The sequence below is a fragment of the Nerophis ophidion genome, linkage group LG27 (assembly GCF_033978795.1).
Source record: "Nerophis ophidion isolate RoL-2023_Sa linkage group LG27, RoL_Noph_v1.0, whole genome shotgun sequence".
NCBI classification, from domain to species: domain Eukaryota; kingdom Metazoa; phylum Chordata; class Actinopteri; order Syngnathiformes; family Syngnathidae; genus Nerophis; species Nerophis ophidion.
Window position 1 is genome coordinate 29,874,521 of NC_084637.1, and position 18,960 is coordinate 29,893,480.

The 18,960-nt window shown below is 42.2% G+C and overlaps 1 protein-coding gene and 1 long non-coding RNA gene across 3 annotated transcripts in view; one reads left to right on the top strand and one right to left on the bottom strand.

Annotated features, from left to right (window-relative positions):
* The window catches only part of LOC133544309 (uncharacterized), a 92,528-nt gene extending 84,313 nt beyond the window's left edge, over positions 1-8,215 (top strand). The window contains exon 7 of the long non-coding RNA XR_009804625.1: positions 8,048-8,215. This is a non-coding gene — a long non-coding RNA (uncharacterized LOC133544309). The remainder of the gene's footprint in view (positions 1-8,047) is intronic.
* A 3,955-nt stretch (positions 8,216-12,170) lies between these two features.
* The window catches only part of slitrk6 (SLIT and NTRK-like family, member 6), a 72,229-nt gene continuing 65,439 nt past the window's right edge, over positions 12,171-18,960 (bottom strand). For both annotated transcript variants that reach the window (XM_061889136.1, XM_061889135.1), the window contains exon 2: positions 12,171-15,863. In XM_061889136.1, the coding sequence (XP_061745120.1) occupies positions 13,314-15,848 (2,535 nt within the window). In that variant the 5' untranslated portion in view covers positions 15,849-15,863 and the 3' untranslated portion in view covers positions 12,171-13,313. The remainder of the gene's footprint in view (positions 15,864-18,960) is intronic.

Here is an 18,960-nt window from a genome sequence, read left to right on the forward strand (position 1 = left end):
CTAAAAAAATTTCTGAGGGAAAAAAACTGCATGGATAACGTTTGTGTATGGAAAGAAATATGCTCTTTGCAAGACCAAGGAAAGCTCAGTGGTTAAGACTGCTACCTTAGAATCAGACGAACTGGGTTCGAGCCCACTCTAGTTGACAGCATTTTGTTCACCTCATCTTACTTTAATGAGCCAGGAGTCCTCGATTATATTCGTGTATGGACCAAAATCATTACTTTACAAGACTGACGGTACCATAATGAATTAGGTCAAAAAGACTGGGTTCAAAGCCCGTCCTAGTTTCCAGTATTTTAATCCACCTCATCATACTTTGGTGAGCCAGGGGTCTTGAATACATTTGTGTATGGAAAGAAATCAACTATTCACAGGACCAAAGATCACTCAGTGGTTAAAGACTGCTGACTTAGAGTCAGAAGAAGTGGGTTTCAACCCCACTCTAGTTGATAACATTTTGTTCACCTCATTGTACTTTACTGAATCAAGAGTCTTCGATTACATTCGTGTCTGGACCAAAATCTTACCTTCATAAGACTGTCGGTAGCCCGGTGGTTAAGACAGTTGAATTAGAACAAAAGGTACTGGGTTTGAAGCAGTATTTCAATCCACCTCATCATACATTAGTGAGCTAGGGATCGTAGATAACATTTGTTTATGGAAAGAAATCCATTCGTCACAAGACCAAGGGTAGCTTAGTGGTTATAATTCCTGTCTTGGAGTCAGTGGATCTGGGATCGAATCCAACTCTAGTTGACCATGTTTTGTATACCTCATTATACTTTACTGAACCGGGAGTCCTCGATTGCATTTGTGTATGGAAAACAATCTTGACTTCTCAAGACACAGGATAGACCAGGGGTTAAGACTTCTGACTTGGAATGAAAGGTACTGGGTTCAAACCCCCTCTGGTAGGTGATATTTTGTTCCACCTAAACATATTTTACTGCGCCAGGAGTCCTTGATTATATTTGTGTTGAATTAGAACAAAAGATACTCATCATACACTAGTGAGCTAGGGATCGTAGATAACATTTTTTTATGGAAAGAAATCCAGTTGTCACAATACCCAGGATAGTTTAGTGGTTATAATTCCTGGCTTGGAGTCAGTGGAACTGGGATCGAATCCCACTCTAGTTGACATTGTTTTGTTCACCTCATCATACTTTACTGAACCGGGAGTCCTCGATTGCATTTGTGTATGGAAACCAATCATTACTTCTCAAGACCCAGGATAGACCAGGGGTTCAGACTGCTGACTCGGACTCAAAGGTAGTGGGTTCAAACCCTCTCTGGTAGGTGATATTTTGTTCCACCTCAACATATTTTACTGCGCCAGGAGTCCTCGATTATATTTGTGTTGAAATAGAACAAAAGATACTGTGTTTGAAGCCTCATTTTAATCTACCTCATCATAGTGAGCTAGGGATCGTAGATAACATTTGTTTATGGAAAGAAATACATTTGTCACAAGACCAAGGATAGCTTAGTGGTTATAATTCCTGACTTGGAGTCAGTGCAACTGGGATCAAATCCCACTCTAGTTGACATTGTTTTGTTCACCTCATCATACTTTACTGAACCGGGAGTCCTCGATTGCATTTGTGTATGGAAAACAATCTCTACTTCTCAAGACCCATGATAGACCAGGGTTTAAGATTGCTGACTCGGACTGAAAGTTAGTGGGTTCAAACCCCGTCTGTTAGGTGATATTTTGTTCCACCTCAACATATTTTACTGCGCCAGGAGTCCTTGATTATATTTGTGTTGAATTAGAACAAAATATACTGGGTTTGAAGCCCCATTTTAATCCACCTAATCATACATTAGTGAGCCAGGGATTGTAGATAACATTTGTTTATGGAAAGAAATCTATTTTTCACGAGACCAAGGATAGCTTAGTGGTTATAATTCCTGACTTGGAGTCAGTGGAACTGGGGTCGAATCCCACTCTAGTTGACATTGTTTTGTTCACCTCATCATACTTTACTGAACAAGGAGTCCTCGATTGCATTTGTGTATGGAAAACAATCTGCATTTACCAAGACCCAGGATAGACCAGGGGTTAAGACTGCTGACTCGGAATGAAAGGCACTGGGTTCAAATCCCTTCTGATACGTGCTAATTTGTTCTAACTCTTCATATTTTACTGCACAAGGAGTCCTCGATTATATTTGTATATGAAACAATACACAAATCTGCAAGACCCAGGATAGCCCAGTGGTTAAGACTGTCGACCTCAAATTGTGGGAAGCTGGGTTCGAATCCTGGTTTGGTCGACATGTAATTTACGAAGCTGGTTAGAGGCTTCAAGGTGACATATATTTTAATTGTCACTTCTCCCATGTAATGTTGACAAAAAAATTTAATAAAGTTTTTTTTTTTTATATCCAATTACAATTAACCTATTTTCTTTTAACTGTACCCAGGAGAGCTCATTGGTCAACGCTCTTTATTATTTATTTCATACTCTTATTCCCACACACCTCAGGAATTACACTCACTCGCACACACTCATACACACACACACATTCATTCTCACACACAAACACACTCACATGTAACCCCTGAGGTGTCATCATTGACTATTTGACGATTTGTTTTTCATTATTATTATTTTTAGTTTTGACTTAATTGTTCAACTATATGTTACTCAAACAACTAGCACATAACATTACTCTATGTGGGGGAGAAGAAACACCCCACAATGTATGTCGTTTTGACGCCATACAACCAAATTACTGATTACATGGATGGGATTTGAACTCAGCACTCCTGTATTAGGAGTCCACGGTGTTAACCATTGAGCTATCCTGGGTCCCGTTAAGATTGGGTTTTCGCTCATATACAAATGTATTCAGTGAACTATGATCGAGGCGAAAGAAAAAAAACATCTTCCAAGTTGTGGATTTGAACCCAGTTGTTCTGTGTGAGAGGCAGCAGCCTTAACCATTGAACTATCCTGGGTCCAATTATTTTTGCTCATGTACAAATGCAATCATTAAACTAATATAGGTGAAACAAAAAAAGTTGTTGTACAAACTTATGGATTTGAACCAACTTTTACTGACCGAGAGGCAACAGTCTTAACCATTGAGCTATCTTGGGTCCCATCAAGATATGATTTTTGCTCATATGCAAATGCAATCATTAAACTGATGTATAGGTGAAACAAAATAGTTGTTATACCAACTTATGGATGTGGACCCACGTTCACTGACTGAGAGGGAGCAGTCTCAACCATTGAGCTATCCTGGGTCCCATCTAGATATGATTTTTGCTCATATACAAATGCAATAACTAAACTAATATATAAGTGAAAAAAAAGAACTTGCTATACAAAGTTTTGGATTTGAACCCACTTGTACTGATTGAGAGGTAGCAGTCTTAACCACTGAGCTATCCTGGGTCATATACAAATACAATCATTAAACTAGTATAGGTGAAACAAAGAAATTGTTATAAAACGTTTCGGTTTTGAAACCACTTTTACTGACTGAGGCAGGAGTCTTAACCTTTGTGTTAACCTGGATCATGTCAAGACATGAGTTTTTCCTCATATACAAAATCAATCATTAAACTAATATAGGTGAAACAAAGAACTAGTTATACAAACTTATGGATTCAAACCCACTTTTACTGACTGAGAGGTAGCAGTCGTAACCATTTTTTTGTAGTCCTTCACTCTCACTTTCCTCATCCACGAATCCTTCATCCTCGCTCAAATAATGGGAAAATCGTTGCTTTCTCCATCCGAATCGCTCTCGCTGCTGGTGGCCATGATTGTAAATAATGTTCAGATGTGAGGAGCTCCACAACCCGTGACGTCACGCGCACATTGTCTGCCACTTCCGATACAGGTAAGGCTTTTTTATTAGCGACCAAAAGTTGCGAACTTTATCGTCGATGTTCTCTACTAAATCCTGTCAGCAAAAATATGGCAATATCGGGAAATGATCAAGTATGACACATAGAATGGACCTGCTATCCCCGTTTAAATAAGAAAATCTCATTTCAGGAGGCCTTTAAGTTCCTTATTCTGGATAAATAAAGGTTAAATAAATACATGTAAGATCTGACTGATATAATACATTTTAGTTGAGTTAAAAACTTATAAAATTAAAAATCAATGAATTGATCACCCTTTAATTAAAATTTTAGTGGTATTTAATCGACACATAACCTCGATTTTAGGGTTATGTGTTTTGAGTTGCAGTCAGGTCAAAGCCAGCGAGTCAAGGCAGCAGCTGCACGGATACTCCAGTTCAAACGCAGTGTAATTCAACGAAATGTATTTATGTGGAAACTTCATTTGTTATTCAACTTATTCAAGTGTGACCGGATCTAATTTGGTAAAGGCGTCCAACAAGCGCACATGATTCATTTTCTGATGCGTTGAAAACCAGCGAGGCAGAATAACACATTGGCCACCCACTGCAACCGTTGGCCTGTATTTGTTTTTCATCACAGTGAAGCCACATCCTGTCCTCAAGTAAAAGTTTCCAGTCTGGACGAGCGGGTTTTTTTTGGGGTTCTTTTTCATCCAAAAAAAACTCAGGAAATTTGAAATGCGATTCACACCACTAAAATAATTCTACTGTAACAAAAACAATTAAAGCTGCAAGCAGCGATGGACGGGACCGACTTTTGCTGGTGTTTCGTGCGTTTATTTATTCAACATATCTTTACCTGCACATTACCTACCTTCCCTGCATCCTGGGGTCACACTGGTGCTTCTTTCTTTCACTCATACATGCTGGTGCTTCCTGCCATCACCCAGAAAACATATCTTTACCTGCACATTACCTACCTTCTCTGTATCCTGGAGTAAAACTCGTAGCTCCTTCTTTCACCCAGTCAACATATCTTTACCCGCACCGTACCTACCTTCTCTGCATGGTGTGGTCACGCTGGTGCTTCCTGCTTTTAAGCGGCCATCTTGAGACAGCAGCAGCGCGGCAGTTTTTGAAGGCTCGTAAAATCAAAACCAGAGCAGTTAGAAAAACTCTTTCATCAACTTTTAATCAGAAGGGTTCAATCTCTCTCCTGTGCTAGTTTGAAGCCGACACAAGAAACGCCCTCAGAGGAGATAATGTTTGAAATAAGGCGACGGGATTTTACTAAACTTTTGTTTCGAAGGGGTAATTGACAACTTCCTGTTGATTTTTGCTGAAGGATGTCAATGAATGACATGTAGGTCTAAGTGAGACCTACATAGAGTTTTGTTTTCATGTCTCTACGACATTCTTACCGACATTTACAAGCAGTTTTGTCTGTGTTTTATTCCTAGGGGGCACTAGAGCGCAATTTTTTATTTATTTTTAAAAAAAATCAAATCGCAATTATCGCCAGTCCCTATGTGTGTGTCCAGTTTGGTGAGTTTTGAAGCATTTTAAGGGGGTCAAATTACAGCTCAAATAGGCAAAAATTAGATTTTTTAGGAAACATTTGTTTTGAAGGGGTTTTTGCCAACTTCCTGTTGATTTTTGCTGAAGCATGTCAGTGTATGGAATCTAGGTCTAAGTCAGACCTACATAGAAGTTTTTGTTTAATGTCTCTACGACATTCCTAACGGAAGTTACAAGCAGTTTTGTCTGTGTTTATTCCTAGGGGGCGCTAGAGTGCAATTTTGAGTTTTGGGTTTTGGTTTTTTGATTAGATCCCAATTTTTACCGGTCCTGATCTGTGTTGAATTTGGTGAGTTTTGAAGCATGTTAAGAGGGTCAATTTACAGTTCAAATTGGCGGCGGAATAATAATAATAAATAATAATAAAACCTTAGAAATACAATAGGGTCCTCCGTCCCAAAGGGACATTCAGTCCCTAGTAACACAGCTGGTCCTCTGTCAAGTGAAATTACTGCCAAAATACCACAAACATCCAATGAATCGCAAATAAAAAAAGAATATATATTTTTTTTTAATTAAAAAACTATTTTTAGGTTAAAAAATAACAATTTTCCTGCCAAAACCACTTTCTTCAATGAAAAAAACGATTTGCAAGAATTAAAACAATTTTCTTGAATATTCTTCATCGTAATTCGCCCTCTACGACATATTTTCACTAGATCCATACTAAATTCATAAAAGAACCAAACTTCATGAATGTTTCTTTTGTGACCAACAAGTATGTGCTTCAATCACTCTGTCACAAAAATAAGAATTGTAGAAATTATTGGAAACTCAAGACAGCCATGACATTATATTCTTTACAAGTGTATGTACACTTTTGACCACGACTGTATGTATGTTTTAATGAATATACATATGTATGTACATATGTATGAATAATTGTGTGTATGTATGTGTGTTTGTATGTACATGTGGGGCGGGGCGTGGTCCGTGGGCCTGAACAAAACTTCATGAATGTTTTCTTGTGAACAAGTATGTACTCCAATCACTCTATCACAAAAAAACAAAGAGTTGTAGAAATTATTGGAAAATCAAGACAGCCATGACATGATGTTCTTTACAACTGTAACTAGGGCAACCATAACTGCGATACGGCCCTCAACGAAAACGAGTTTGATACCCCTGATTACAAATTTATGGAACCTCAACAATCTCATGTCATTTTGCCCGGATTCACGACAGTTCTTCCAGAAAGATGAGGCACACAATCGCCAAACAAGTCCATAAAACCCTGCAGGGTCTCTTTTAAGCAGTAATTCTGTGTATAAAAACAAAGTTTGTCCTTTTTCATCCTCTGAATAACGTGTTAAGGTTAAATCTAAGCCTCCCACGGGCAAGAAAAAAACCAAAAAACTTTTGTAGCCTTACTTACTTAAACAATTCCCTAGTGGGTTTACTACAAGTGCTCCACACTTTAATTTCCCTCTATAAATATTTTAGCCCCCTAAAAATGGAAAACAGTGCTTTGTTCGCCGTTTCGACATACCTTCTTGCTCGGAGAAAGCTTTTCTTATGTTCGAATGTCTGACTTTTTGTCATACTTGCCAACCCTCCCGAATTTTCCGGGAGACTCGAAAATTTCAGTGCCTCTGCCGAAGATCTCCCGGGACAACCATCCCCCCGAATTTCTCCCAATTTCCGGCCGGACCTGACAGCCTGTCGTCACGTCCACTTTTCCACCATATAGATACATCTACAGCTTTTGGAGAGTGCACAACTACACACACAACAAGAAGGAGACTATTATATACGTCTCTGTTAGCCATAGCTTTATCTATAACCCATAAAGTAGGCAGGCACGGAGCTATTTCTCAGCTTGTTTTTATTCCAGCCGGGCACGTAAATACACTAACACACAACGTCCGGATTCCCATCATGCATTGCTTCAAAACTACGTCAAGTAGTAATGTCCAAAAAAAGATAGTTGTAATGACGGGGCGGGGTGCTGTTCTCCCGGGATGCAAACAGGTAGGAACATATTTAATATTCAATTAATCCTACACAGCAGAAATGCCATCCATCCATCTTCTTCTGCTTATCCGAGGTCGGGTCGCGGGGGCAGCAGCCTAAGCAGGGAAGCCCAGACTTTCCTCTCCCCAGCCACTTCATCCGGCTCTTCCCGGGGGATCCTGAGGCGTTCCCAGGCCAGCCGGGAGACATAGTCTTCCCAACGTGTCCTGGGTTTTCCCTGTGGCCTCCTACCGGTTGGAAGTGCCATAAACACCTCCCTAGGGAGGCATTTGGGTGGCATCCTGGCCAGATGCCCGAACCAACTCATCTGGCTCCTCTCCATGGGGAGGAGCAGTGGCTTTCCTTTGAGGTCCCCCCGGATGACAGAGCTTCTCACCCTTTCTCTAAGGGAGAGCTCCGCCACTCGGCGGAGGAAATTCATTTCGGCCATTTGTAGCCTTGATCTTGTCCTTTCGGTCATAACCCAAAAGCTCATGACCATAGGTGAGGATGGGAACGTAGATCGACAGGTAAATTGAGAGCTTTGCCTTCCGGCTCAGCTCCTTCTTCACCTTGACGGGTCGATACAGCGTCGACATTACGACGCGACGCCGTAATCGAGATCAGGTGCGGGGGTCGCGCACCTGTACACTATTAATGAATCTCCTCTCTCTATACAAAAGGGCATCAGCAGCATGAGAGGGGAGAGAGGAACGAGAGACACGAGAACCAGAAGACACAGCACATGCAACGCGGAAAAGAGCGAGAGCGAGAAGGAGAGCGAGAGGCAGACTGAAAAGTCACCAGAAAAAGATTGTCTTTATTGAAGAATAAAGAAGTCTACACCTGTTCGAGGGAATGTCCTTCCTTGGTGGTCCTGGGAACCCGCACGACGGCATGAAACTGTCACAGTACTGTACTGTACAATCTACTAGTAAAAGTCTCAATTAATCAATCAATCAATCAATCGGTGTTCTTATAAGTAAAATGTATTTGTGAAGAGGCGGAGCCGGCAGTCCAACAGCGAGGAAGGGCACACCGTAGCCCGCTGCAAGATGGCGACGAGGAGGCGTGGCTGGCAGTCCGACAGCGAGGCAGGGCATGCCGGAGCCCAGCCCGATATGGCGACGAGGAGGCGTGCACTGCGAGCAAATAGCAAGGCAGGGCACGCCAAAATCAACCCCGCAAATATTATTATTGGGATATTATAAATATTATTGGGACGGCGTGGCGCGGTGGGGAGAGTGGCCGTGCGCAACCCGAGCGTCCCTGGTTCAATTCCCACCTAGTACCAACCTCGCACCGTCTGTTGTTTCCTGAGCAAGACACTTCACCCTTGCTCCTGATGGGTGCTGGTTGGCGCCTTGCATGGCAGCTCCCTCCATCAGTGTATGAATGTGTGTGTGAATGGGTAAATGTGGAAGTAGTGTCAAAGTGCTTTGAGTACCTTGAAGGTAGAAAAGCGCTATTCAAGTACAACCCTATTTTTTTTTTTTTTATTATCAGGTGGTGGATCGCCCAGCTGGGCACAATTTAAATCTCCTCTCGCACTGTATAAACTTAAACGCCGGGGAGGGAGGAGGGACGGAGAGAGAAGGAGCCGATGCTGAGCGCGAAAAACGGGAAGACTGCAAAGAATATTCTAAAATAAAAGAAGTCTACACCTGCTCGACATAATGTCATTCCTTGGTGGTCCTGAGAACCCGCACGATGATGGCTCCGGACCGTCACCGTATTATTATTAGAATCAATCAAAAAACTGGTTTTGGGTTTTAAAGTGAAATCCCCCCCAATCTCCCGAATTCTGTGGTCTCAAAGTTGGCAAGTACGCCTTTTGTGGAGCTGCAGAGCATCCTTCATGACCGCGTGGAGCCCAAAAACAAGCATCCGTCATTTTGTTATGGTGTGCTGCTTGCACGTCTCCCGCCGCGAGGTCACATGCGTCGCTCTTGTTTTAGGAACTGTGTTGGCGAGCTGCAACAACCCCCACCACACCCTCCCCCAAACACAGCCATTGTTGTGTGATTAAGGAGTAGATTTGAACCGTCGGGCGGAAAAACAGGGGTACAATGGAGGGGAGGATAACCAAATTAGTGCATGGGCAAGTGTTTTTTTTAGGAAGCCGACTCAGGCGGTAATCCAAAAAAGCTGTAAAATTTGAATTCAGGATAAATGCGTGTCACACTATAAAAATAAATTAATAAATAACAATAACAATATTAATAATAATCACACGCCTGTTATTAGTTTTTTTTATAGGCCACAGCTCCGACACACACACACACACACACACACACACACACACACACACACACACACACACACACACACACACACACACACACACACACACACACACACACACACACACACACACACACACACACACAGATGGTGGTTGGAAAAAGTACTTTCCACATTAAAATTAAACCTTTTACAATTGTTTTTGTGTTTGTTAAAAGTAATCTGTGTTGCCAAGTGATCTAGTCCTCTGTGTTCATATTTTTATTTTTATTTTCATGCTGTGCGACACAATGCAGAAAAACTACCCCCCCCCTAAAAAAGAGGTAAAAGTGCTAAAGGAAATTTTGAAAATGAATGCTACATTTAAAATTAAAGTACCCCTGATAGTCACACACACACACACTAGGTGTAGTGGAATTAACCTCGGGATTTGACCCATACCCTTGATCCAAACCCCTGGGAGGTGAGGGGAGCAGTCAGCAGCATAGGGTGCCACGCCCGGGAATAATTTTTGCTGATTTAACCCCCAATTCCCACCCTTGATGCAGAGTGCCAAGCAGGGAGGTAACGGTGTGTGAATATATATATAAAAGTTATAAAAGTTAGTGCTGCAAGGGGATTTCTGTTGTGTTACGGTGCGGATGTTTTCCCAAAATGTGTTTGTCATTCTTGTTTGGTGTGGGTTCACAGTGTGGCGCATATTTTTAACAGTCTTAAAATTGTTTATACGGCCACCCTCAGTGTGACCTGTATGGCTGTTGACCAAACGTGGATTAGGACTTCTCTGTTTTTTAATGACATTGTGGTTAGAGTATCCGCCCTGAGGTAGGTAGGTTGTGAGTCATACCAAAGACTATAAAAATGGGACCCATTACCTCCCTGCTTCGCATTCAGCATCAAGGGTTGGAATTGTGGGTTGAATCACCAAAAATGATTCCCGATCGCGGCCACCGCTGCTGCTCACTGCTCCCCTCACCTCCGAAGGGGTGGACACAAGGAGTGTGACTATCAGTGGTACTTTAACTTTACACTCATACTCATTTATTGTACAAATAATAACTACTAATTAAAGCTGCAAGCAGCAATTGACGGGACCGCTTTGGCTGCTGCCCTCGCAATCCAAGCCCGGATAAGCGGTAGAAGATGGATGGATGGATTATTACACAGAGAAAAAGTTGTGTACACATGTCTGATAGTAATAACAGTTGTAAAGTGGCTTGGGCATTTTATAGGGACGCCTTGGTGCCGCCATTTTGAGACTCTAATGCATGGTGAATGTAATGCAGTTGTTGTATTGAAGTGGGAATAGCAAACTTCCTGTTGATTTTAGTTGGGGCCAGTCAGTGTATGAAATATAGGTCTGAGTGAGACCTATATTGAGGTTTTTGTTTTGTGTGTGCATGACAGTCCTACAGTTTTGTCTGAGCAGAAAGCCGCCATTTTGTGACAACAGCAGCAGCGCCATGGTTCTTTGCGGGCTCATGAAATCCAAAACTGGGTTAGTAATTAAAACTCTTTAAATTTTAATCAGAAGAGTTTAATCTCTCTTCCATGCTGTGGAGATAATGTTTGAAAAAATTTAAATTTTTTTAGCTAACTTTTGTATTGAAATGGGAATAGCAAACTTCCTGTTGATTTTAGTTGGGGGCGGTCAGTGCATGAAATATAGGTCTGAGTGAGACCTATATTGAGGTTTTTGTTTCATGTGTGTATGACAGTCCTAGAGTTTTGTCTGAGCAGAAAGCCGCCATTTTGTGACAACAGCAGCAGAGCAATGGTTCTTTGCGGGCTCATGAAATCCAAACCCTGGTAGTAATTAAAACTCTTTCTTTAACTTTTAATCTGAAGGGTTCAATCCTTCTTCTGTGCAGTGGAGATAATGTTTGAAAACATGCGACATTTTTTAGCCAACTTTTGTATTGAAGTGGGAATGGCAAACTTCCTGTTGATTTTAGTTGGGGGCGGTCAGCGTATGAAATATAGGTCTGAGTGAGACCTCCATTGAGGTTTTTGTTTCATGTGTGTATGACAGTCCTACAGTTTTGTCTGAGCAGAAAGCCGCCAGCAGCAGAGCAATGGTTCTTCGCGGGCTCATGAAAACCAAACCCTGGTAGTAATTAAAATTCTTTCTTAACTTTTAATCTGAAGGGTTCAATCCTTCTTCTGTGCAGTGGAGATAATGTTTGAAAAAAAATGCAAAGCCGGAATAGCAAACTTCCTGTTGATTTTAACTGGGGGATCTCAGTGGTTGAAATAAAGGTCTAAGTGAGACCTACAAAGTGGTTTTTGTTTCATGTTTCTACGACATTCCTACTGGAAGTTATAGACAGTTTTGTCTTTGTTTTCTTCCTAGGGGGCGCTAGATCACAATTTTGAGTATTGGGGTTTGTTTTTTTTTAGTTTAAATCGCAATTTTAGACAGTCCTGATGTGTGTGTCAAATTTGGTGAGTTTTGAAGCACAGAAATTCAATAGGGTCCTCTGTCCCAAAGGGACATCGGTCCCTAAATACATCCAAAAGGGTTTACTTTTCAATCACCCTGTGTACAAAAATGTGCATATCCATGTTTTTACATCGTATTCTTTATTTTCTGTTTATCAGTTACAACTTCTGAATATGTTCTGTACAGCACTGAAGGCACACAAAACCAAAATAATGCAACATGGCTATTTACAAGATGTACAGAATAAATAATTCAATCTATTTAGGTAGAAAAACTACGGAGTGTGTGCTTACATGGACTGTATTCAGGTTTATAAAGGGCACGAGGGGAGTTTAGGGCAAACTCCAAATTCTAAACAATGTCCAAGTCGGGGTAGTAGTCATCGACAGTCTTTTGCTTTTAGAACGAGGCGTGAGATGGGGGGAAACATGCATGGACGCGGGGGGAACATTTCAAACAGAGTCCGGCTCAGATCAAACATAAACAGGGGATGGGGGGCCCCGGGAAGAAAGAATATGTTTCAGCAGGTTAAAAGTTGATTGTCATGCACCGTATTGTGGCATCTGATTAGTGCAATGCATTCTACAGGACGATGAGTGTTTGCTAGACACAGAAATACTCCTCTCTGTGACCCGTTACACGCTTGTATAAAAATAAATAAACGTTCTGAGATTGCATTTGAAATCATGAAAAGTACAAAATCCATGCTTCTGATTTTCTGATGGACAGTGGATATTTTTTTTGCTGACCCATAAGCCCAAACCCCCCATCACCCCACCCCCCCCGCAGCCAACATATACCACCTGGCCCATGGCACAATGAGCATTCGGGTTCCGGCAATCCAGCTGGCTTATGCTGACAGAGGGCGTAATCAGGTCAAACCCGGAGTGAGGATAGACTGATTAAAAACGCAATTCTAGGTCAAGTGGTGATTCAGATTCACAGTTTTTTTCAAAAATCGGCTTTATCCCGACAGGATGGGGCGGAGGGGCAGAGTCTTTGCCGATCAATTTGTTTGGCAGGTTTCGCGTGGGTTAAAAAACATCAACAAAACAGTCACAGTCGGCCAAAATTGACACCTTTCACTGGCTACATAACGTGGCTGTCAGATGACCAAATAACCGTTACATTCTGTGCTACAATTGGACTTAAAGTGACGTGCCCGTTACAGATATTTCACACTGTGGAAAAATACGAGAGGGCAAAGAGGACAAGGCACTTGTTTCGAAACGTCCCGTGGGATTTCTCTCTGCTGCCCGAGTTCAGTTATACGAAGCTTGATGCTCCACAATCTCCAAGTAGTCCGGCTCGGTATGTAAATTGGCCTTCAGTTCAAAGTACTCATTCTTAGTTTGCTCCAGCGTGACCTTGCGCGGCCGGGAGTACATAATTGCCTCCATTAGCTTTAACTCCTCCTGGTGCCCCGGGACTTGCATTTCTACAGCCGGCTGTAGCTGGGCCATGTTTTTACGAAGGTATTCCGTAATTCCAAGTTGCTGCAGCTTGTTCTCCCGCTCCAGGATATTCCTGTACAAGGAATTGGGGTCCCCGAGAGTCAGAAACTCGGACGGGCACTCCCCCGGCATGGCTTTGAACTTCGAGCCCGGGTTCCCTGTGAGAGGGGAGGTGTTCTCCTTCTCCATGATGCTCCGGCAGACGTGGTTCTTAGAGCCGGGGTGGTCCAGGCCGTAATCCAGATCTGCGTCGTGCTCCTTTTGCTGAGAGCAGTAGGTCGGGTTCCGGCAGATCTGCACAATGGGACTGTGCGATCGCTCCTCGTACATGGTGCCAGCTCCGGGTCTTTGTGTCAGAGTGTGATGTGTTGTTTTCTGCCCGTACATGCTGTAATGTAAGTGAATGGGACTGTTGCCGTTGTTTTCTCTCGGATGCTCGCCTGCCGCCTTTCTCTTTGCTCTGCGGCGCCGCCGGTGCACCACGAAAACGACCAGCCCCGCAGAGCAGAAGATAATCATTAAGACTAAAACAAGAAGACTTAGGATGAGCACCGAGAGTGGGACGCTGTCTGTGAGGGAGTTTATAAAGCCTCTGCCAGAACCGTCCGGGCCCAGCGTGGCAGTCACGCTTTCTTCTCCGTCCGGAGCCAACGAGTGGGTGCCTAAACCGGTGCAGAGCACTTCGTGACGTAGGCTCCTCAGGTCAGCCTGCATCGCTTTCTTTGGGGTGTGGCACAAAATGGAGCCCACCACCGTGTCTTTTTTCAGTGTTTCCACCCACTGTTTGAGGCTGAACAAGTCACAGCTGCAGTCCCAAGGGTTGTCCTCGAAATAAATCTGCTCTAATGAGTCGAGTTGATCAAGCACGTTGCTCACTGGCAGGTGCATGAACAGATTTTTCCTCAGATTTAATTTGGTGAGGGGTGCATTGCGAAATATCTGCGCAGGGAGCGAGCTGAGCAGGTTGTTGTTTAATGATAACAGATTAAGGTTTGGCAGGGGATTAAATGTGCCCGGAGCGATGTCCTTGATAAGGTTATATTCCAGGTACAAGTATTCGAGGTTGTGGAGGCCCACAAACATTGTGGGGTAAAGTTTCTCGATCCTGTTGCCGTTCAAATGCAGTTTCTTCAAACTGCTCAAACTGAGGAAAGTCTCGTTGTCGATATAATCGATCCTATTGTTTGCCAAATTGAGCAATTCCAGCCCATCGTATGTAACAAAATCGTACCTGTACAGTTTCTGAATCATATTTCCCGTCATGACCATTTTAGCCGGGCTTTGCTGAAGTATTCCGATATCTGAAACCTTTTGAATTCCTCTGTCTTGACAATGCATCAAAAACCCAGCCACAGGGTGATTGTGACAGGAACAATGCTCTACACAAGGACTACCGGGAATGTGAGACGGCGTTGGCTCCTTGGCGTCGTCTCTGGCATCAGTCAACTTGGGACTCTGCGCCCCTTTGGACGAGGGCGTAACAACCATATCCAGTGACTTGGAGGGCTCCTCTAAATTGATATCTGCGTGGGACGGACAGAGGATTTCTCGCTTGACTTTAGCCAAGATGGCGCCCTTGAGATTCTTTGGTGTGCTGCAGACCACCTCCCCGATTGCAGACTGGCCCCGCATGTTCTCCATCCAGATTTTTAAATGCAAAATATCACAGTCACACAACCACTGATTGTCCTCCAAGAGTAGTTCCATAATCCGACCAATGTGCTCTAAAAACCCAACAAAAGGCAGCGTCTGGAGCTTATTGCCACGCAGGTCCAGGTGGGTGAGAGGCACAAAACGGAAAATGTTGTTTGGTAAAAACTCGATGGAGTTGTCATTGAGGATTAAGACCTTGAGGCGGATCAGTTTGTTAAAGGCCCCTGGCTCGATGACCCGAATGAAGTTAGTGTCCGCTTGGAGAAACTCCAAATTCACCAGGCCTTGAAAAGTGTCCTCTCTGAGTGTGACGAGGAAGTTTCTGTTGATGTGGAGCTTTTTCAGAGAACCAAGAGCACTGAAAACCCCCGGCTCCAATTCTTGTATGCTATTCCCTCCGATGTGCAGCGAAAGGGCGTTTTTCAGCCCTTCCATTTCCTCGGTGCGAAGCTCAACCAAGTCGTTTTTGTAGAGGTTCAGGTGGAAGGGCACATCCGACGGGACTTTGATTTGGGAGACGGTGCTCAGGTTTCTCTGCTCGCAGTTGATGTAGAAGATGCCGTCCTTTGCCTCGCAGGCGCACAAGGAGTCACAGGACTCGCTGGTGGAGGTCGACGGCTGTAAGGGATGAGAATCTTGGCATCGGATCGCCTTCAAAAACAAGCTGACCAAAATCAGACGGGGCAACATGATGGTCTGTGATACCTGTAATGAAAAACAGAGGGAGGGGAGAGGGGAAGAATAGATATTAGGTTCAAGCAGTTTCACGTACACGAGATGTCTAAAATTGCATTCTGTTGCTTTAGTTCTTGTCTTTGAATTAGAGGTGGGGCGGCATAGCTCGGTTGGTAGAGTGGCCGTGCCAGCGGCTTGGGGGTTGCAGGTTCGATTCCCACTTCCCCAGTCCTAGTCACTGCCGTTGTGTCCTCGGGCAAGACACTTTACCCACCCGCTCCCGGTGTCACCCACACTGGTTTAAATGTAACTTAGATATTGGGTTTCACTATGTAAAGCGCTTTGAGTCTCTAGAGAGAAGCGCTATATAAATATAATTCACTTCAATTCACAGGTGTCTGCAAAAATCAACCGGGCACCAGGTCGCCCGTAAGTACCAGATGAGTCGCCCGCTGGCCTGTTCTAAAAATAGCTCAAATAGCAGCACTTACCAGGGAGCTGCCTCTATTTTTTTTAAATTGTATTTATTTACTAGCAAGCTGGTCTCACTTTGCTGGACATTTTTAATTCTAAGAGGGACAAAACTCAAATAGAATTTGAAAACCCAAGAAAAATTTTTAAAGACTTGGTCTTCACTTGTCTAAATAAATTCATTTATTATTTTAATTTGCCAATTTAGTGTTGCCAATCAACCTATCCCCAGGTGCATGTCTTTGGAGGTGGGAGGAAGCGACTTGTCCAGGGTGTACCCAGCCTTCCGCCCGATTGTAGCTGAGATAGGCGCCAGCGACCCCAAAAGGGAATAAGCGGTAGAAAATGGATGGATGGATTTTAATTTGCTTCTTATAACTTTCAGAAAGAAAATTTTAGAGAAACAATACAACCTTAAAAATGATTTTAGGATTTTTAAACACATATACCTTTTTACCTTTTAAATTCCTTCCTCTTCTTTCCTGACAAATTAAATCAATGTTCAAGTAAATATTTTTTTTTTTATTGTAAAGAATAATTAATACATTTTAATTTAATTCTTCATTTTAGCTTCTGTTTTTTCGACGAACAATATTTGTGAAATATTTCTTCAAACTTATTATGGTTAAAATTCTAAAATAATATTCTGGCAAATCTAGAAAATCTGTAGAATCAAATTTAAATCTTATTTCAAAGTCATTTAAATTTCTTTCAAAATTTTTGTTCTGGAAAATCTAGAAGAAATTATGATTTTTCTTTGTTAGAAATATAGCTTGGTCCAATTTGTTATATGCGGGGGACGGTGTGGCGAAGTTGGTAGAGTGGCTGTGCCAGCTATCTGAGGGTTACTGATTCAATCCCCACCTTCTACTATCCTAGTCACGTCCGTCGTGTCCTTGGGCAAGACACTTTACCCTTGCTCCTGATGGGTCCTGGTGAGCACCTTGTATGACAGCTCCCGCTGTCAGTGTGTGAATGTGTGTGTGAATGTGTGTGTTAATGGGAAATACTGTCAAAGCGCTTTGGGCTCCTTAAAAAGGGGTAGAAAAAGTGCTATACAAGTACAACCCATTTACCATATATTATAACAAACTGCAGATTGGATTTTAACCTATTTAAAACATGTCATCAAAATTTTTAAAATAATCTTAATCAGGAAAAATTACTAATGATGTTCCATAAATTAGTTTTTTAATTTTTTCAAAAATTAGCTAGTTTTTTTCTTCATTTTTTTTGGTTGAATTTTGAATTTTAAAGAGTCGAAATTGAAGATAAACTATGTTTCAAAATTTTGTTTTCATTTTTTGTGTGTTTTCTCCTCTTTTAAACCGTTCAATTAAGTGTTTTTTTATCATTTATTCCCTACAAAAAACTTTCCGTAAAAGGAAAAAAAATGTACAATGGAATTACAGACAGAAATGCCCATTTTTTTATATATATATAGATTTTTTATCAAAGGTAAATTGAGCAAATTGGGTATTTCTGGCAATTTATTTAAGTGTGTATCAAACTGGTAGCCCTTCGCATTAATCAGTACCCAAGAAGTAACTCTTGGTTTCAAAAAGGTTGGTGACCCCTACCTTTTTGTGAAGTGATTTATATTTATAAAGCGCTTTTCTCTAGTGACTCAAAGCGCTTTACATAGTGAAACCCAATATCTAAGTTACATTTTAACCAGTGTGGGTGGCACTGGGAGCAGGTGGGTAAACTGTCTTGCCCAAGAACACAACGGCAGTGACTAGGATGGCGGAAGCGGGAATCGAACCTGCAACCGCTCTACCAACCGAGCTATGCCGCCCCTATTTTAGTCTATCTTCTTGTTATAGGACATTCATCGTCTGCTGTTGCCATTTTTAATATAAAGTAGTGTAAAGTTCTTACTTGTATCTAAAAAATAGCTCAAAAATGTATCAAAATGTTTTAGTACGACTTTGGAAAACTATGAAGCCGCACCGTTAGATGGATTGCACCACTCATCGGCAGTGCACCCTATAATCCGGTGCGCCCTATGGTCCGGAATATACGGTAATATATAGAAATTCATCACAGCTGCTTATCCATTTTATGGAGGAAGGTCGTTGATCATAGAACTGGCACCAAATGTTAGTAAAAAGTAAATATTTTGAATCAAAAATCATTTTGAATCGGGAATTGGTTCTAAATCAAATTGTTACCCCCTAGACTCGAATCAAATCGTGCAATGCCCAAAGATTTACAGCCCTGGTGCTTGGTATGCATTGTCCGATTTTTTGCTAAGTGAAGCAAAATACTACAAAATTACAAGTGTGAAGTCAGCCTTCCTTGTGGTAAATACACTCAAGCAGCTTATGGTATTCCAAATAATACCCTCTTCAGCCATTTACTGCTAAATATACATTTCAAAGGCTACGCGACACACAAAGGCGACATTTCTTTCTTATGACTCAATGTTTGAGCCTCCCTATGCTTGTGCATCAACTGTATATGACTCACACAGGGCGACTCTGTTCGAATGCTCGCTCAAGAACACATTTATGAGACATTTTCGGCCGGTTATCTCTCAAGTGGACCGAGTAGATAGCGCCACGAACCGTGGTATGTGCCACACTGCTCCGTCAATAACAAGAGTCTCGTTAATCTGATTGAAATGACAAAAGATCAAAGGAACGACTCGCTC